Consider the following 21,570-nt stretch of genomic DNA (forward strand, 5'->3'; position numbering starts at 1 on the left):
TTTGAATATTAAATTCTGAATGAAAAATAGAATACATCGATGTAAGTAGCTATCTTTCACTCTGTTATTTACTTATCAAATAATCATCATCCGATTTTACGAATATCGATGTGAAATAATTTCTCTTTGCGAAAATATTCGAGGGTAACGGTAACTAATTTTTAATCGTGTTACAATGTCCGATAGTGGTCGTAAACAGTGCGAAGAATGGCTTTCACTCTGCAGGATAAGTGATACGTTTCGTTAATTGACTATGTAAAATAAGGTGACAGACAGGTCCGTGCCTCCGGTTGGAATTAATTACAGTAATCGATTCGACACAGTGGACGAAAGTTGTATAAACAACAAAATTTGCAGGTTCGTTGTTTTAGCGGTTTCAAGATAGAAACATGGCTCATATCTGTATTATCAATCATGTCAATACAAAGAATGTTGATAATATTAGTAATATTATTAGCCATGTTAATTTAGAAAAAAAGAAAAAATCAGGCGAGAAAGGTGAAAGGGAAGAATCGTAATGGGATTTAATGATCGTATTAATATACTCGAATCGATGGAGGAACATGTCGGGCTTCTGTTTCGTCCAGTGTCGTGTCGATGACAGGACGATAAGAAATGCTGATCTGTAAAGGTGGAAATATTTCTGATATTTCAACTGATAAAAAGAATACACAATTGCCATATTATATAAATCTCGCAAGTTTAAATATAATTGGCGATAAAGTTTCAAAATTCGGTTCAAATGCAGCTACACTTTTATATTTCATTTTTAATTTAGAAATAAAATTTCGAACATTTATTATTTAATTTTATTTAATTATGATCGAAAAATCATTTAATAAAAATCATTGCGCCCCCGCTATAATATAATAATAAAAATATAATATTAATAATAAATCAATAATATAAAGTAAAAATGTTGACTATAAAAAGCTAAAGTTATCAATAAACAAAATAATTCTGTCGGAAAAAGTATACCATCGAGGCGCTTACATGCATTGATATGCCGTGAAATAAGTGATAAAGGAAAATAGGAAATCCCGATAACTTACCGATCCATCTGGTCGGGACCATGTGAGTGTGTGTTTGCGCCAATGCTCAGCATATGATCGTTTCTTCTGACCTTCAAGAGGTTTCGAGTAGTCGTATTCATCGATTCGTTCCTGCAAATATAATTTTCGTTCGATTTCGTCGTGAATATTAGCCAGCTGCAGATCGAATTAGATATTAGATTAAACAAAGATATAAATACTTTGAAATCATCTCGAGCATGAGACCCTCGAGACTCTTTTCTGTTTTCGGCCGCGTAAACGATGTGCATACAAACCAACATCATGTTTTGTAATTCTATGGCTTCTACCAGTTCTGTGTTCCAGATTAAAGATTGATCTTGAACCTAAAACAATTCGAACATGTTATAAGTTTCAATTCTTTCTAATTCTTAACACGTATTAATCATCAGAAAATTTCTTTTATTCCTGATATATATTAATTTATGTCTAGTAAATTTTGTTCTTTAATTTATTCCAAAAATACAGTTCAACTTATAATTTTGAGGGTCGAAAATTGATCCCATTTATCGTTGAAAACACTCAGCCATTAACACTTAACCATTGCTACGTTCGTAATGTATAATGCCTTATCTGTTCCTGACTCCTACTTACATCGTATCAAACACAAACCAAACCTATTGTTATTTTATATTTTTGATATAATGTCTTAATTAATTATTTATGAGGCTGTGTTTACACAACTCTATGTAGCAGATCGGCGAAGCTGCTTCGCACTATTTGTATATAGTTTAATATTTTTTTCTTTCTTCTGTTCATGTCGACATCGTCTGATGAGAAAAACTTGGGACAGTATATCGTATGACAGATAAAACAGATTAAATGTCGAGAAGATGAAGACCTTATAACTCAATCTTACATAAATGCATCATTTCGATCAATTCACCTACACATATATCCGGCAAGTCGCAGGTAAAGAGTCGCGTCATCTCACGACATCCTCGTTGTAATACATCGCAGGTTCTGAACACCGAGCAATACTTGTGCATAGTTTGCTGCATCTCTTCTCGCAGCTCGGCGATAGGAATACAACCTTTTGCATAACGAGTCGCGTCAAAGCGGCAAATAGACTCCTCGCCAACAATCTGTACACATACGTAAGTATGCAATTGAGTATAGTTATAAGAGACAAAATAACAATAGGATCTTAATAATAGCCGGTATTTTGTTTCATTATTTGATTCGAAGCTTCAATTGCGTTTGAGTTTTATTATTGAAAGATGAATGAGAGATTATAAATAAAAATTGGTTAAACCTGTCAGGATAAATGATTTTAATACAAACGTATATCGTTGCTATTTCAAACTTTTCAGTGACAACATTGAATATTAATGTTTAATTCAGATAAAGAATTATTATGTACGTAAAGACGTCACATACACGTAAATGAGAATAGCTGTGTATAACTAACAGAGGAAAAATCACAATAGGATATTAATAATAGGCAGCATCTTACGTTCGATTGTTCAACTTGAATCCTCGATTCGAGTTTCACTATTCAGAGTTGAATGTTTTTATCTCAGGATGATAAATGAGAGGTTATGAATGAAAGTTAATTGAATTAAAATGTCCTAATGTGTTCTTTGTGTATTTAATATACAATTTGAAGGTTCACAGTCGAATAATTTGAGATATTTCTGATCAGAATAAATAATTTTGTTTATTTAATAGAATGAAATAAAAATATACAATATATATATCAGAATATTAAGACAAAATTTTGATATTTTAAATGTCATTGCTATTTCACAATTTATTGTAAATCCTTCTTAATATTCTGTCGTTAAAACATAATATACTAATAATATACTTCTAATATAATACTAATTGGACATTGAATTTCATTGCTTCATACGGTGAACGATGTATGTATAGGTTATCGGTGAGACTACAAAATAAAATAAGATTACAAAAAAGAGCAGATTTAATTTCTCTTTTACCTCTAAAAGTAATAAATCATAATTGGAGTAATCTTTAGTACTTTATGTTTAAAAATTAATTATTATTATTATTATTATACATAAACCAATCATCTGTGAAATATTTATGTTATTAGTGTTTCACTAATTAGTGTTTTGTCTGAGACAACAGATCTTAAAATCGAAGCATTTACGTATTTAACTAAGTTTACCGATGAGTATTTCATATACAGAGTGGATGTATTATAATACAGATAGCCATAGAGCATGTTGTAGAATTTTTGTAAGTATCTTCTTCAATTATGGAAGCATAAATGGGTCCCACTAAAAAACTATGTGAATTTAGAATACGCGAAGAAACATAATTTTGTATTCCACAACTCATTAAGTATTCCGTGCCACGTATAACGAACCATCGAAAATAAATTATGCACTTACGGATGGTAAGTCCTCGTGACGTTCTCCAGGCCTGGTCATGCAGTCGATCTGATCGGAAATTGCCTTGCCAAAAACGACTAACTCCAGAAGGCTATTGGCGCCTAACCGATTGGCCCCATGGACAGACACGCACGCGGTTTCACCTGCTGCCCAGAGTCCTTCGATCACGCTATCTTCCTCGTTTTCTCGCGTCAGAACCTTGGACAGAGTTACCAACCAGTGATTCATGCTTCGTGCGTAGTTGGTTTAGCGAAGGGCGTTCTAACTACTCACCTGTGCTCGCCAGTTCGTGGGTATGCCGCCCATATTGTAGTGCACTGTGGGAATGATAGGTATCGGTTCTTTTTCTACATTCACGCCGCTGAAGACCCAGGCTAAGTGCGAAATTCCTGGTAGTCGCGTGCGTATTGTTTCTGTTGGCAAGTGATGTAGTTGCAAAAATACATGGTCTTTCTTCGAACCTACACCTCTAGAATGGAATAAATTTCATGGAAGTCACAAGGATGCAGTAGTTTCGTGCTAATAGAAGGAGATGATCTTTGTGTGTTTAATTTTGCGACTTAGGTTCGTTTGGATAAATTAGCAGTAACTTTCATAGGATCGTTATTAAAGCACAAATGTGGAAAGTATAAATTGTATATATTGATATAAGTTATTTATATATTTATATAATATTATATAACCTATATCAAAGATATAATTATATAAATAAATAAAATAAATAAATAAATAAATATATGTATATAGACTTATATGTAAATTATGTATACGTATGTTTCTTAAGATATTTAGATATATGAATATCATTGGATTTCTTACAAATCATCTTACATAATAAATATAAAGAGTGTTACAATTTCTTATCAAGAAAACTTGAGGTTAACTCAGAGATTATAAGTTTATTTCGCACTTATGATGTAATGAAACTTTTCCATCTTTTTCCATCTATGACCTGAAAATTATTTCATGTGCTAGTATATAAATATTATATAAATAGATAATTTAATGTACCTACAGAGTATTAGATAATTTAATATGTCTACAGTAGTAAGTCTTCTTTCTCGTTCAATAGTTTTACCAAAGGTCAATATAGAAATCTCTTTTAAATTCTGATAAATGAGAGGGAAGATATAAGAAAATAGACATAACGGGACCGGGTAAAAACAAATCTGTTTTCATAAAGTAACGGCGCCGGAGAGCACCGAAGAGTATGGTATGTTTCGTTATACGGTAGAACTCCATTTATCTTGACCAGCTCACCAAAAGTATAATTGTGAAAAATTAAGTTCATTTTAATATTCCAAAAGTTAAAACTTAAGATATTAAGCGATAAAAGTCGGGGATGTATTTCACATTATAATTGAATTTGACATTGTGTATTTCTATTAAATGTATCGTAATTATTGCATATTAAATTATTTTCTTTTATTCGTACAATCTTGAGACTTTTCACTTGTAGTATGTATTACTTTAAACATTTCACCTATAGCTAGAGTTTATATTAGGTCGTCCGGAAAGTTTCTTTCGTTTTATAAGGAAATAATGCATGGACAACATTTTTCGTTTTATATTATTTTATCGAATTACGTATGATCCATTTTTTTATCAAAATAAAGATCACAACGTTCGACAGATTAAGTTTCATGTTTGTATAAAGATACGTTGTTGTAAAGGACGTGTCTGTAAAAGAAAGACACTTTTCGGACAACCTAATATAATCGGGGTTCACTGATTTTCCCCACTACCAGTGAATTCCAAGTAATAGGAGTTCACGCTCAGATAAAAGTTTAATTCCTAAGTTTAATCATAAGTTAATGTGTAATAAGTAAAATTCAAATAAATGGAGTTTTATTGTCGAGTATGGCCACGAAAGTGTTAAACATATTCATAAAATTTCCTATATGCTTACCTTCCTTCGAATATTTCCATTGTTATTGCTCTGGATACGATATCGCGAGACGCGAGGTCTTTCGCGTTCGGCGCGTATCGTTCCATGAAGAATTCTCCTTCGGAATTGAGTAGCTTCCCGCCTTCTCCACGGCTACCTTCTGTTATCAAAATGCCGCTGCCGTATATTCCTGGCGGAAAAATCGACTGGTTAAACGGGGAAAGCTTTTGCCCTTGCGGATTCTGTTTTCCTTTTTGCTACGCAAATACCGGTTGGATGAAACTGGATGAACTCCATATCTTCAAGGGGCAATCCTGCTCTGGAGGCCATCGCCATACCATCTCCGGTGCATACATGTGCCGCGGTGCAGGACAGGTAACATCTTCCTGCTCCTCCTGTAGCTAATACCTGGAAAAGGTGTCAGCTTGTTTATCGGCTCGATATTTAATGCTCATGTTTAACGACCCGTCGCGCCGTTCCCTGGCTTCGTAGGATAATATGGTAACATGATGCTAAGGATACCGTGTCTGAAATTTTTCAAAAGCAAAAACCACGATGAAATGTGGCATGCATGGGACTTATACATATATTTAGTAAACAATTTGCAAACTGTTTTCTTTCTTCGTTCCTTTTACTTATTTTGTCAAAAAATATAATTTCAATGCATACGATGTTATAAAATTAAAAGAACCGCTTTGTACATCGTCATGCAGCAAATATTTTAATTCTATTAATCAAAGATCAATGTTTACTGTATGATGAGCCCTGAAGCGATGCAGAAGTCCGGTTTCTAGTTCCCATGCTAAAACTCCCTTGCAGCATCGTCCGAACATAAGAAGATCGAGGGCAAAGTACTCGACGTAATAATGGACGTCGTAACGGAGGCTCTGCCCATATAAAGTGTGTAGTATTGCGTGACCGGTTCTATCCGCGGCGGCACAAGTTCTGTGAGCTTGACCACCTTTTCCAAACTTTAACGATTGTCCACCAAATGCACGTTGATAGATTTTTCCATCGTCCGTACGGCTAAAGGGACAACCTAAAATACGTAAATTTTGATACTGCTAATAGTTTAAAATTTGAAATTTCATATAATTGGTTAATTTTAATTCATTTTATTCATTTAATTAATTTTAATTTAATAAATTGGTAAATTTAATTCTCAAATATGAGAGACTTTCAAATATGATTCACTTATGTTAACTTTTTTTATTTTATTCCTTATTTATCTTACTTCATCAAAAAAGCTATATTTGGTACTTAAAAAATTACCATAATTTTCGAGTTCATAAACTGCTCGAGGTGCTTCTCTTGTTAGGAAATGTATCGCATCCTGATCTCCTAGCCAGTCAGACCCTTTAACGGTATCATACATATGGTAAAGCCAATTATCCTCCTTCTCATCAATAGCGGCATTTACTCCACCTTGAGCGGCGACAGTGTGAGATCTTGTAGGAAATAATTTTGTGACCACTGCCACGCGGTAACCCTTACTCCCTGTTCAATAAAAGCACGAAAACAAGATCGTTGAGAGTTGATAATTAAAGAATAATGAATTTTCTAACTTTACGTGGTAGGTTAATGGCAGATAATAAACATAATAAATAATAAATTCGTTAAACTAATATGTACAATGTTTAACACGTTCAAACTGGTGTGATCCACTGGTGGGCCGTAACCAGCGCTTCTATTTGGCGGCGTGGATCACCAGTGGGTCACACCATATTTTTATCATCGCGCGGCATTTACGTTTCCAATTTTAATTTATAAAAATGTTATTTAACGAGAACTGGAATAAAATATAAATATCATTGGAGAAGGTGCGTACGAAAAATTATGTCGGCTCAAACGTGTTACGTAGACAAACTTCTTGGGTTCGAAATAGAAATTTTATAAAATGGCTAACTATTTAATATAATCTGATTGACCGGCGGGTCACGCCGCGTGATGGTAAAACAAAGGTGTGACGCACCGGTGACCCGCGCTGCCAGATGGAAGTGCAGATTGTAGCCCACCGGTGAATTACACCAGTCAAATCTCGTTTACATGATTTATGAATTAAAAAATAGTTCATATTTTCAATTTTCCTTTCAAGTTGACTATAGAATTATGCAATGCATGTGCAACAAAATGCATAATTACTTTTTTAACCTGACTTAAAAGATAATAGCTTTTTTTACTGTAGATTATCAGATGGGTAATATATTATTTTAATTTAATTCTCGAGTTATATGGAACGTGTTTGTAATTAAATTACCTAAGCCAAAAGCCGCTCTCAACCCTGCACCACCCGCGCCCACGATCACAACATCGTAACAATGATCTATTAGGGGATAATCCTGCAAACAGTATTTGAAACATTAAAATGTCAATTATTCGTGGACATACATTTTGAAAACGACAAATAACAAATTTTATTAGAAAATCTTTACGTTACTATTTTCCGTTCCACATTTGGCTTTTTCACCTGGACTGACATTTACGTGAAAATATCTACTAGTTTTTCTGTTCAAGTATTGAGATTGTGAACCAAACCGCTACAAAAAACCGAAATATAAAAATCAAGGCACTTTAAAAAATTAGTTTTCTAATAATTGTTACTGCTTACAAAAAATCGTGGCAAACAGTTCACAGATCGTAACATTATTTCTTGAAGTTTGTGTGCAGCATGAAGTATAATTACACATAAACAAGCTGCTATGTTTGTTCGTCATTTGATAAAAGAAGCAAAATATTTAATCATGACTATTTTCAGAATGTAAAACTCATAGATAGGTACAATACTAGATCTTGTATAAGCATAACTTTATTGCACTTGCAAAAATACAGTTCAAAACATAGATAATTTGTTATATTATTATTAGGACAATGTACATTTAGTTTGGTATGGATTTCTCTGTTAATATTTATGTTCATATATTTTGGTAGATTCTTTTTTAAATGTTCTTTTTCCTGTTTCAATGCTCTTTGAGTACGGATGATAACGACGAATCACTCTTAGTAGGATATTGGCGCTATTTCGGCAGATGTGTAACAACTACTCTCGTTTTTTTCATTTTTTCCTTTCTATGAAGAAAGTTTTTCGACTTATTAAAGTTAAGTTTTTAGACTTATTAAAAGCGCTGCCCGTGCGTTTCGCTACCCACCCGTAATTTATTAATCTTAATGTAACGATTAATCGTTGTTATTTAGGCGCGAAATTGTACCAGCAATTGAACTATTACTAATAAATACTCTTAAACTTACGCTACAATTATTTCGTTACACACATATATAAAATACATTATTTGAATAAATGTATGATTTATTTTTGTCCGCCTTGATTCGTTGTGCTCACTCTTATATAAAAAGTTCATAAAAAAATTACTAGGAGGTAAATTCAGGGAGAAGGTGGAAGAAGGCGGTTTTCGATATATCGCTTACTTACAAACGTAAAGTTGAAGAATAAAAAGCAAAAACGATTAATGAGTATCAAACAACGAACAAGATAACCCAAAGTACAAAGAACAAAGTACATAATTGTTATACTATAAAATTATAATTTTCGTTCTGTCATGTACTTGCAGTTCAACAAAAAAACAAATGCAAAGTTTCCTTTTAATAATGCGTATAAATGCTCGTCCATTTTTTTATATGAAACAACAAAAATCATAATTTCACATATTTGTTACAAAGAATATAATCTGCGATGAAGCAATTGTATTATATGTAACTTTCATTTTATATTCTTATTTCATTTTCATACATATACGCGCGAATGTTTGAAATAGAACAAGTTCGAGTTTTACAATCGCAGCACGTTAAATCCAAATTAATTGACCTTTTAAAATCTAATTCTCGTGTTAACTAAGATAATGATGGCGAGTCCTTTAAGTTGACATTACCCGATGACAGAGATGCAATTACTGCCCAACAATTCTGCAATTATTTATATTCGGATCTATTTTCTGCAACTTATTTTCGTTTTTCTTGTGTGTTCATTGATACTTGAAAATTTAACGTTTCTAGATTTTTTTTCTGCAAATTTCACAATGACCGAAAACCAGTAACTAGAGCACATAAGTATATAGGTCTAACCCTAAACTGCAAGAATAAAAAATCTTCTTTTCTCTAATGGTTTCACGAATATTTAGGATAGTTCTTCTTTCAATTCCTTTGTGCCGATACTTTATCCTTCGTGCTTCGAGTACCTGCTTATTACGATTGTTTATATATACGTTTGAATCGGTTTTTCGTCTGCAATTTTAAACTATTGTTTCTTATAGACTATAGTCCCTTTCGTTTAAAAAGCTTTTGCAATCGATTCGAGGCTAGAACAATTTACTCAGAGTCGATTCCTTGTGCTTCAAAGTTGTTTTTATCGGTCGATCAGCCGAGTGCTTCAAAGCACGAGTCTTTTGATACCGCATTCGCAACAAAACTTGGCAGTTTCCGGGAATTTGAAACCACATCGGTGACAATATTTGGACATCTTGCATTTGGTCATGTTCGTGACTCCATCGCTGTCTTGACGATTGTTCCTCAACAAATCCTCGTCGAAGCATCCGACCACATCGTTAGTGCTGCGTCCATGATGCGAATATTTGCGATTTAAACTAGGAGGAAGAAATTGAATGGGGGTTTAGGCATGCAGGAGATTACATGGTACCGACGAAAATTACGGCAAATTACGGCAAATTACACACATAATCCAAAATATACTCTAGAATATAATCTATCGTTCGTGTAAAAATTGACTTGAAAATATTTAGAGCTTTGAAATGTATTATTGTAATGCAGAGCAATCTTTATCGAAGCGGATAATTGTTAAGTAAAAAATATGCATACCTATAATATAAACCGATTTGAGTAATAACATCGATTGAAATATGAGTATGAACGAAGAACTAGGGGTCAAATATTTTAAATATCTCTAAAGAGACGCGGAATATACGTATACAAAATTGTACCGTATAGGACATATACGCGCGCGCGCGTGTATGTGTCATGTAGTAGAATAATAAGATAAGAATTTTCACTAATATTTTATACATACTATATCACTAAACAATCGCATATTAACCTGCTATAAGCGGAATCGGCGCTCATTTTATTGTAATCTTGTCTTTTGTAGCTCTCGGGCGAAGATAGTTCCTCATCGCTAATCTGTCCATTGCGTTGTCTGCCGTGAACAGGGCTAGATACGGATAAGGAATCACTTTTCATGAAGGATTTCAAGGAGGGGAAGGAACTATTTTCATTCTCGAACGAGGTCATCAATTCGTCGAACACAGAATTCGATCGTTTGATGTCCACATCCGAAGATATTATGGAGCTAAGGCTCAAATTACTGCTTGAAAGGTTCGTATAATTATTATTTCTGCTATTTAGACTGTTATTCGATGACTTGTAGGTATCGCTATTTTTATGAAACGATCTTTTTTCATGAGAATTATTCGAATTTTTTCGATCCGGGGTAGTTTTAGATGCGGAGGACGACCGAACGGAAACGGAGCGATTAACGTTAGGCCGAATAACTTTTGTTGAGACTTTGTCAAGAATTTTATGAACTCTTTCCGAGTTACCAACAAAACTTCTACTACCACAATTTGTAGCGTCGATTACTTCACCGCCTAAAGCTTTCGATTTATCGATAATTATTCGCCTACCTAACTCTCTAATGGGAGATTTCTTTTCTAGCTTCGTTTTACAAATCGAACCTTTGAATTCCTTGTTCTCTTTGAGATCTTTGAGAAAAGCTTCTTGTGATAACGAGTTAGTCTCGGTGGAATCGCTCGAGAAATCTGACACGAGATCGTCGAATTCCGATGGAGGAGCTATCAAGGACGATCGTTTTTCAGGACTCGAAAGAGATGGCTGGCAAGGATATTTGACGAAAGCCGAGGAATGAGAAAGAGGAAAAGAGGAATCTTGGTTTTGTTCAATCGGCTGACTGTCCGTCACGGATTGTTCGCTGGTGTCCGACAGCAGGTCATTCATCTGCTGCTCTGCTAGTAAGAAAGGATCGTAATCCCTGCCGCTGAAAGCACAATTAGCGGTTCAATGTCATCCCTATTGCACTAGGAGACGTTTCTTTCGGGAACATATCGTTTTTTAAATTATTAATAGTTTTGTGATTGATTCATTGATTATCCAAATTGAAATATTAATATAATTTCGCAGGAAAATTTATGATACAGAAAATAATGAAATTTACATATAGAGCTTACATAAAACTATGTATCAAGATTTCAAAAAGTTATCCGTCGATTTTCATAGATAGACGTCTTCGTAAGTAATTAAAAAATGTGTAAATAAATAAAATAAAAAATTTGAGAAATCATAATCTATAGTCCACCTATAGTCAATAATAAGTTTAAATTCAATTTGTATACCAATAATATTAAGTAAAACATTACGTAACATAAATTTATTTACAATGTTCGTATCGAAGTATATAACAGAACTATAACCATTCTTTTTAATATATATTTAGGAATTTTAAGATTATTTTTTGTAATGTATTTTATAGAACTCTACCAATACGTAAGATTAAAATGTTCAAGAAAACATTTACTGTACGAAAGATCTCAAAAAAGAAAGATGTCTTACGTAGTAGAATCAATGCAGAGTGAGTAATATAAAATCTTATTTCATAGAGGATATCGCGTATACGTACGTAAATATATACACGGAATAAATTGAAAATAGCTGCTTGAAATGTAGTAAATGTGCCATGATAAAATTTAAAACGAAGATATTAGCAGTAAACGGAAATTCATCGAAAAATCTGTCCCATGCTTACATTGATCTGTAGTGTATCGAATTTTTCAGATTTCCTATTTTAGAAAGCAATCAACGAATGCCAAGGTCGATAATGCGCCTGTGGAACGATAACGATATGTACACAAAATATCAGAGAAGCATTTCAGCCTGGGATAAACATGCAAAGCATGTTCTTTAACCAATTTTCGAAGTAAATCTTCGTATAATGTGATAGTTAAACTCGTGTGGAGTCACACATGCGATACAATATACATTAAAGAACGTGCCAAAATTAAATTTGCGATTCGAACAATTAACGATATCATAATAAGAATTGGCTTGAAGCTGTCGTTTCGACAAAATGAGCTAACTTGATGACAATTCTGCGAGAAGTGAGAAATTTGTCTTGACAATGTTTGTTTAGCCTGCTGGGACTTACGTTCTACCGCTAAGTACGAGATTAAAATCCGGTCTCCTGCGCACATAATTGCTCCATACGGGACGTAATGGCAGTTTTATATTCCTATAATATTGTACGTGCATTACGAAATCTAAATACAGTATAAAATTGATGTTTTCATTTCGTAACGGTGAATGAAAATTGATATTTTCAATTTGTAATAAATTACGTTACAAATGACAACATCGATAGCATATTATTAAATTGTTTATCTAGGAAATATAGATTTAGATAACATTTCCAATTCAACTTCATATTTATTTTAAAGTAAATTTATAAAACTACTTTACTAGGAGCGAAATATATTACTGTCGTCGTATTATAAAGATTTGTTCTATAAAGAACTAATAAATATCCTGAAAAATAATCTAACAAGCCTATTCCTACCTGTGACATATCAAGGAAGAGTTACTGGGAACAGATGGGAGAATGCGAAATTTTGGATTTCTCTTAAGAAACCTGCTCGCCTCCTGATGCGGTGGATCGAGATTGATCAATCTATTCTTCGAAGCTTTCGATGCCTTCTCCCAATACGTTTGATTATCGATTTTCTCCTTTTCGTTGCAGTTTTTTTTCATTATCATATGGCTTTTAATCTCCGGCAATATTCTAAATTTGATACTTCTATTTCTTGTACCAATTTCCTCAATCGTTTCCACTTCAACAGATTCGACTTGCTTCACATCCGTAAGATCTACTGCATCGACGGATGATGCTAAACTATCGCTGCTTTCATTCAAAATACTCATATTTTCTACCTCGATCGTTTTCATGGCTGGTTTCAAGGCTGTCGATCGATTTATTAACGAGTCATGCAATCGAACTCGTTGACTTAATTTGAAGCAAGATTCCGACAAAACTATCGATCGTAAACTGCGGGAATTCTGCTTGGTTCTATCGTTTTTGTCAGTGACAGATTTGAAGTTACTTATATTATCTTGTACACGTTGACGTTCGATGCTGTTATCACTATCGCAATCGAAATCTTTGACCGAGCAATTTTTGTAGATTTCTTGCACTTCTTCGCTTATGCCATCTTTTTTCACGGCAGATTTCTCGGATATATTTGACGTATTCTTTGAATTATTATTATCTTCAATAACAGTATATTCTCTCTTATAACAACAATCATCTTTTTTCGGGTTTACACCGAAATGATTCGCTAAAGATTCGGTTAGATTGCAATTATAATTACTTTCGTTAAACTTTATTTTACTTTGTGCTTCCGAAGACTCTTCCATAAGATTATTTGCTAGAACATTCGTATTTAACAATGTATCGCAAACTTGACTCTCAGAATGTAAGGAATTTTCATTAATATTAACAGATGCTTCGCCAACATTGTTCTCACATTTGAAATTTAGGGAAACTTCCGCCGGACAGTTACAAATATTTATTTGATTCGCAACTTCTTTTTTGTGCACTTCTGGAAATTCTATTTGCTCTTCTTTCTGCACTGGCGATGTAACGTTCAAGAAGTTTTCTCCTTTCTTTTTTAACAAGGAACACGTATCTCTTAACAAAACTTTTCTCTCTCTTTGTACTATCGGAGACGAAATTGTTGAGGAACCTTCTATATTCCTATTACATTCGTTATGTCTATTGTTAGAGGGACTAACTGCAAAATTAATCTTTTCCGATTCACGAGTCTTACCACGAGACGAATGCCTGGAGTTTAAAGAATTTGAATGTCTGCTTTCAACCCGATATAACATCTCAGATCCTGTTTGCGTGTCAATTTCCACTTTCCATTCAGAATTTTCTGGTAGTAGGCATAATTCTTTCTTAAAATTTTCGTAATCCTCGCATTTGAATTCCGAATAATTCTCAATGTTCCTAAATGGTGTGCTTGATCTAGTTGGTTGTAACATAACGTCTGTATCAAATGGATTAGTTTCCATTTCTATCCAATTTGTTTCAGAATTATGAAACGCATCGTTATTAATATTCTCATTTCTCGTAGAATATTCACATTGACTTTGTACCGATTGAATCGAATTTTTTGTATCAATATCAAGTTCATCATTATCATTGTCGGCAGTTTTAATATATTTTCGTTTACTCCATTCATTATTTTGTTGATCATTATGTAACATTAATTGAGTTACCTCTTGATTTGCTTCCTGCATATTACTATTAGCAATTTTTTTATTTTTTTCGGGTTCACTTATCTTGCAGATGTCTGCAAGTTGTCCATAGGAAATTGAAGATAGCAAATTTTCTTCAAGTAAAGGCAGTATGTTTCCTTTTATATTTCCTTCTATCGCGCCAACGCTTTCATTTGCATGTATAGTTTGTAAATTTTTGCAATCTAATAGTCCTGTTCCTTTTATTATAGGTACATTGGTATTCAATGCATGAATATCGCTATTTTCACACAAATTTTTTTGTGAATGCATAACTTTGAAATTATTACAAGAATTCTCCGCATTATCTTCAAAATTACTTTGTGCAAAAGAATCAGCAGAAGTGGTCGGCTTTAGTTGCTTCTTCTCTAAAATTCTATCCCTCGATGATTTAAAACTTTCAGAAGGCGATATTGCATCTGAGGTTTCGAAATAAAAATTATCTTCTTGAGATCGCATTTTATTTATCATTCTTTCGTCTTTTATTACGGAATGCTTTGACACATTTGTTTTAAGAGTTCCCAGTTTTAAATCCCTACAAGAATTTCTAGAATCGCTTGTTGTGTTCGCTTCTTCAGAGACAACGGAATTAATCGAAGAAGTATAAATGTGACTCATTTTATCCAAATCTCCTAAACAGAATTCCACACGAGGACTATGTTTTACTGGTTTCCATTTTTTACTCCTCGTAATATGCATGTCATCAGTTTTATCACTCATTAGCGAATCTTTAAACGAATACGTTTGATTCAACGTTGTTGACGCAGTCGACCGATTCGTGTTTTCCACATTCATACTTAATGCAAATTCGACATTTTCCATTTGCTTTTCGTTCAAAGATAAATCCTTAATGCTTTCTTTCACATCTTTCGCTTGATTTGTTTCCACAAGCTGTTTCCACGTTATCAACTGATTTTCTCTATATATGATGCATGACTTCACAGTGACACCCATAATGTCGTCGTTAATCGAAATATCGTTTAATGTTGGATTGCCTTGACTTCTAGCTGAAACGATGTTCGCTTTCAATGATCTAGCAGAATGTAATAGTTGATGCCTCTCGTCTTGTTTAGTTTTCTGGCTCGTGGTTTTATCTTGTCTCACTATTCCTTGCGTCTTTTTCGATTGTTTGCTGTACGATCTTGGCAAGGGGACGCTGTTGCACTCTTCGAAACTTTCTTTCTTATGTTTTAAGGGCGGAACAGGGAGGTGAGAGGTTCTTTTAACAGGGGAAGCAGGTCGAAAGGTAACCGGTCCGGCTTCGTCTTCCAGTGGTCTGAGGATGAGGAAACAGGATCAAGGATGTGTGCCTGACATCAGGAGAAGGTCATCAGGCTTTATCAATATCTGATGCATGCTGTCGCTTAAATATTTCTGACTAAAAACAACCTTGTCCCTTTTCCTTCTCCTCATGCACGCTACTAACATGTACTTAAATTAAGCTCCACGTATATATTTCCTAAGACGCACATTGATTGTGGTTATGTATATTCAAAGGCAACATACCTATTTATACGATCTATCAATCGTGACTTCATCGGAACCGTAGGACTGGAGGACTCTCTCGTTTGACTAAGACGTCTGCTGTAATTGTAAAAGTAATTAAAAATTAGAGTATATGTATGTATAGATATTTGAGAAGTTCGTGTTATTAAAAAAGTGAAGTTTTGATTTTTGAAAGATGTCATTGAATTTATAAGGTGAAAGATAGTTAAAGGGTAGATTTTATCACCGAATTTATATGTACTCCGGTCACATGAACCGATTTATGATAGGGTAACTTCATTTATGATAGGCTCGAGGCTCAAATAAATGAATTTCAGTTGTATGCCAAAAAGTATTCGCTTTTTCCTGGAAAAAGTCAAGCAACTTACACGACAGTCGATTTCTGTTTAACGGGGTTGTCTTTGGTCTTGTTGCAATTCGGTGCTGATGCGCTCTCTTTGGCTTTATTATTAGCTGCCAGTGTCGGCAACGTTTTGTTGCCGGAACTCAGGGTGATCGCTGAGCCTGTAGAATACTTCTCGCGGGTTGCTTGTCGACGACTCTTCAACACTGGAGCTCGATATTTCATCCTTGCTTCAAGACGTTCCTTGGCGATGTTCGTCGCAGGGCTGACCGGCGCTCGTGTAATTCTTTCCTTGCACCAGGCCACGTGTCTGTCGTATGCCTTGACACCAAAATGCCGGTTACAGGTAGGACACATGCCCTGTTCGTTAGCGCGTGTTGGTGCATTTGATATGATCGTTGTGCCACACTGTTTCTGCATCGTAGAATCTGCCTAAAAATATATTGCAGCACTGTATAAAATCCTACGATATGCAAATAGATTTTATATATTCAAATTTACAGTTTATATATCTTATATAATAATTATTACTACACAGCAATAGATACACAGATGAAAATTCAATCAGCAATAATTATATTACGATTTATCAACAAAGCAGCAAAGCAGATATAAGCAAACTATAATTTTATAAAGCACTTCGCGAAGAGAATTCATTGCATGCACGAACGCACTTGTATCATTCGTGATGCATCTGGGTTAATTCTACCTGCAATTCTCACCTCCCCCTGCCTGCCTCACTAGTTACCTTCTCATTTCAATTCAACCGTGCAATCTTATATTACCCAATTATTCCGTTTACATATTATGTATAAATTTGTCTCTTGAATCGAAGTCATAAATATATAAAATTATTTGTAACAATTGTGCCAATTATTTTTACTGATCGTTCCGTTTCATTAGGTTAATTACGAAATAGTTATTTACTAATTTAATAATTATTTCCTTTTAAAAACACAAGTAACAATTTTTCTTAAACATACGATACGTTTTACATAATACATAAAGGTATGTATTTCAAGCTAATTTACTTATCTGATTTTAAAATTAAAATTAAAGCCTCTGACTTTTATTAATCTTGAGATTGAATATACACCTGTAAAATTTGATTGGTTTACGTTAATATATCAGAGGATTCAAGACTTACGATCTCGTTGCGTGCTGCGCGGATAGCCCGCAGAAAATCATCATGCGTTTGTTTCCAAGTGGATTTGGTATTGGAGAATTTATCATCCAGTGAACGTCGTTTCTTCTCTTGCTTGGGCAGAAACTCTGCCAACTCGGTGCCCTGGATCCTCTGTTTGGCTGAGTCGAAGGGCTTCCTCTTCTTGTTCGCGGATCGCTCGCAAATCTTCGAGTGCTTGTCCAACGACTGCGGCATAAAGGTCCGTGCGCAGATCGCGCACGGCAGAAGGATGGGCGGCACATCTGTGTCCATTTACCAAGAATTAATTGGCTGCTGTGATCCTCCTGTTCGACAGGCACACGAGATGCGTCCGTATATCGAGCAGAATGAATCAGAACGATCGAAACGCGTCAGCCAGCATTAGTGAGCCGATATCAATGTATCTTCAACAGTTCAGCCTGATAATATTCTCATCTCTTTCAATCGAGGAATCCATGATTTCTGACTCAGACTGCGATAAATGGAAGTCATTCGAACGTGCACACATGAACGCGTCGAGAGATTAGTAATTTTGGTATTAATCGTTAAGTTAGAGCTTAAGTGAAGTCACTGAAATCTTACAAATTACAATGTTATTTTTAGCTTTAACGATTAAAGCTTTTTTAAAGATTTATTTATATTTACAAGCTTCAAATAAGGATTTATTTGAAAATCAGCAGCGCCGTATCACAATTAATTCTAACTCAGTTAATATCACTCTGTACCAAAGGTCAATTCGTCAAACTTAAAGTCTCCGAAATTATTGTCCAAACTATTCGCTTCTCATAACTGATAATGTCCAAACTAATCACTTCAATACCCAGAGTTGCGATGAAACTATTAAGGCAAAAAACAGAAACACGTAGAGATCAAGCGCATGTAAAAGTATCGATTCGATATCGAGCAAGATCGAATTCCATGAATCGATAGGTAATTGACGATCGAACAGATCGATCGTTTGCAGTGCACGCGTAGATAGCAGCCACCTGTGTGGTTCTTCTTTTGAACGACGTCCACGACAACAAAGACGAGGTGGAGGTGGATGAGGACGAGGTGTCGCCCTCGCAAGAACTACTCGCCCACGAACGATCAAGCTTCCTTTTTTGGCGTACCGAGTTACCGTTTGAGCATTATGAGTCTAGTGTTGCGCTATGGACGAGAGCTGCAACATGCTGCTCTCAGCGCGGCGATTCCTTCCTTCCCCGCTTTTTCGATGACTTCCATGAACACGTTAAATACCGTCCAACGTTTGCCTTTTCGAAGTGTCACCTTCACGGATGAATTCATAATCCTGCCGACGCGTTATTCATCGATGATTAGCGACAGATGGGTTTCGTTCTCTTTATGCGGATCACTGCGATTTTTTTACATTGTACACCGATGATAGATAGATTTATGAGCGTATTTTTCTAAATCTGAGTTTCAGAAGCCTGTTCCTTCGAGCAAGGAGCTCGATAAATTCCTAAATCGATAAATCTAATAAAGTATCCTTTCACGTGTTTATTGCATCAGGAAAGATATTTCTATTATTTGATTTTAAAATTACTAAGAATTCCAGACATTCACATTGTTACTTCAGGAAGAAATTATGTCATCTTTCACTTGCAGATCACGTAACTAACAGTAAGGCGTATAGTAACGAGCTAGCCATAAAATACAAGATAACAATATTGGCATTCTCTTTCATTACCAACCGAGGAGATCCAATGAATTCCGCGTTGTTTATAACACTATTTCCAGGAACATTCGATCCTATCGTTTGTGATATAAGCATCGAAAGGCAAGGATTATAATAAATTGCAAAAAACAAAAGAGATTACATAAACATGAAGAAATTAATATTAACTTCAATATATTCTAACTGGAATATCCTTTGTTTAACTAAACTATAAAAAAAACCTTTGATTGCAACGTTCACCACATGAAATATGAACAAAGAAAAGAAACAATATTAACGACGAATCAATAAAAACGTAATTTAAAGTTAACAGAATCAAATTTGACTGTTAAGTTGTTAATTAGAAATGACACAATGATTAGACCAGAGTAATCAAAGGCGAACGAAAAGCACTCACGAAAATTTGAGAGAATCTCCACTTTTCATCACATAAATCTCACCTGATTCACGGGATTGTTCGACTTGGACTATTTCTGTTAAGTTGATAAGTTGCTCTATCGTCGAACAGTGATCATAGGGCGGCCCTTGGTCCGCCCCTGCGATAGCTCCTCTCGAAACACAGCACAACATTGAAGAGCATGGAGACGCACCGACTGAGTCTTTTCATCGGCACGAGGCTGTTCTTGTACGCAACGTGTATCCGTGATCTCGTTCTCTTCTCTTGTTAAATGGAGTTTATTTTAGGTGTCACTGCGAGAGAGTCAGGAACGTTTGCTCCTTCCTTTTAATAGCGATAGGATTGATACTCTCACTCTCACTTTACTCTCTCATTCTCACTCTATCAAGAAAATTAGTTGAGGTCAATTTCTAGATAACTTCTAGTTCTAAATTTTTTAATGTAGTAAGAGATAAGGACATATATGTGCATATGTACACAGTGTGTGCACTTATTTTCTCTTGAATTCAAATGTAATATTAAAAAATGCAAATATAATGCCTCCATATGTGGAAATTACCTTTTTTAAGCCTTTTAAAATATTTTCTAATATTATCTTAAGTATATTTCGAGCAAGTAAAAATATTAAAAAGAATTTAAAATAATATGAAATAAATAATTATAGAGGACAATCTTTTTTGGACTTAATAAATTCGTCTCTGAGGAGTTAAATAATTTTATGAAGTATCAAATACGACGCTTCGAATAAAGTGTAAATGTGATTTTAGATACACGATGCCTCTTTGTCACCTAAGCCGTCACGACAGATTGTTTTGAAACATATAGCGAATATCTATTCATTATGTAAGACGAATTATGTGGACTTTTTTTCCATTAAAAACCTACGAATAAGTTATGTGTATATATATATATATATATATATATATACACACACACACACACACATAACATATTTTCTTTTCTTTTTTATTCTTAATCCCACTCTATTATATGAAAGCACTAATGATCTTTTAAGAACAAAATTCAAAGAGTAACAATGTAATTGGCATTAAGTTGCCGACGAAATTTTAAAAAGTTTCGAATGTGAAATTGCATTCATATTGTCGATAAAAGTTCAGCAACGTGTGCAATCACTGCCTAGAGTTTATTTGCAAAGAAGTAGCGGTTACACACAAGTTCATGTTCTTAATTCATTTTACGGGTTTCAATTCCGGTAAATATTGTGACCATATAACATGGATCTCTCTTAAATATAATAATTTAATATATCGATGTCATATATGTATACACGTAGATTTAATCAATACTGTTAGGAGTACATTAAAAACACATACAAGTCCATATATGTATACATTGAAATGAGTATTGATGTAAGAAACATTTCAATAATTGAATAACTTGAACAATTTATGTACGTTCAAACAATTAATTATATACGTATCTGATTCGGAGAATAATAACAATGATAATCATTACTTATCTAACAAATCTAAATTATTTCTATAATAATGACAAATGCAACTAAAAGCATTTCGAAGGTTAAAGCAAAATTTTCTTTTGATAGAAATAGCAATAGAATTATTTCCAAAATTTCAAATAAATTTTAAAATAAGATTTCAAATAACCCAAAAATTAAAAATTCAAATTTTCATGTAAATTATTAAATAAAACCCAATGAATTAAACAATTTGCAGTAATTTTAATGAAAATAACTAGCAGATATATGCAGTAATAAACATTATAGCAGTATTTCATGTCTATCATTTATGACATAAATATCACATACGTTACGTTCGATCGCAATTGTATCAAGATTGTATGTCGATTATTCATTCG

At 34.1% G+C, this 21,570-nt stretch overlaps 2 protein-coding genes and 1 long non-coding RNA gene across 4 annotated transcripts; 1 reads left to right on the forward strand and 2 right to left on the reverse strand.

Moving 5' to 3' along the window:
* Positions 1-358: 358 nt before the first annotated feature.
* Positions 359-7,647, reverse strand: LOC117237513 (succinate dehydrogenase [ubiquinone] flavoprotein subunit, mitochondrial-like). Of its 2 annotated transcripts, XM_033501554.1 has the most exons (11): positions 7,573-7,646; positions 6,588-6,812; positions 6,068-6,354; positions 5,585-5,723; positions 5,337-5,505; positions 3,701-3,896; positions 3,428-3,625; positions 1,961-2,155; positions 1,253-1,396; positions 1,053-1,163; positions 359-623 (listed from the first exon to the last, which is right to left on the reverse strand). In XM_033501554.1, the coding sequence occupies exons 2-11, from the start codon at positions 6,688-6,690 to the stop codon at positions 537-539; spliced, it is 1,629 nt and encodes a 542-aa protein (XP_033357445.1). In that variant the 5' UTR covers positions 6,691-6,812; positions 7,573-7,646; the 3' UTR covers positions 359-536. The 2 variants fall into 2 exon arrangements, with proteins under 2 accessions (XP_033357445.1, XP_033357444.1); XM_033501553.1 differs by lacking the exon at positions 359-623 and having other exon boundaries at positions 1,957-2,155; positions 7,573-7,647.
* On the forward strand, positions 2,036-11,239 carry LOC117237520. The gene is made up of 3 exons (XR_004494023.1): positions 2,036-2,167; positions 10,429-10,655; positions 11,156-11,239. It is a non-coding gene; the product is annotated as an uncharacterized LOC117237520 (long non-coding RNA).
* Positions 8,100-20,178, reverse strand: LOC117237518. Its single transcript, XM_033501563.1, has 8 exons — positions 19,778-20,178; positions 17,642-17,922; positions 16,520-16,926; positions 16,152-16,229; positions 12,907-15,921; positions 12,499-12,582; positions 10,378-11,334; positions 8,100-9,910 (listed from the first exon to the last, which is right to left on the reverse strand). The coding sequence occupies exons 1-8, from the start codon at positions 19,905-19,907 to the stop codon at positions 9,697-9,699; spliced, it is 5,166 nt and encodes a 1,721-aa protein (XP_033357454.1). The 5' UTR covers positions 19,908-20,178; the 3' UTR covers positions 8,100-9,696.
* Between the last annotated feature and the right edge of the window lie 1,392 nt (positions 20,179-21,570).

This window comes from Bombus vosnesenskii, unplaced genomic scaffold (genome assembly GCF_011952255.1).
Source record: "Bombus vosnesenskii isolate JDL3184/JDL3185 unplaced genomic scaffold, Bvos_JDL3184-5_v1.1 scf7180000013379, whole genome shotgun sequence".
NCBI lineage: Eukaryota > Metazoa > Arthropoda > Insecta > Hymenoptera > Apidae > Bombus > Bombus vosnesenskii.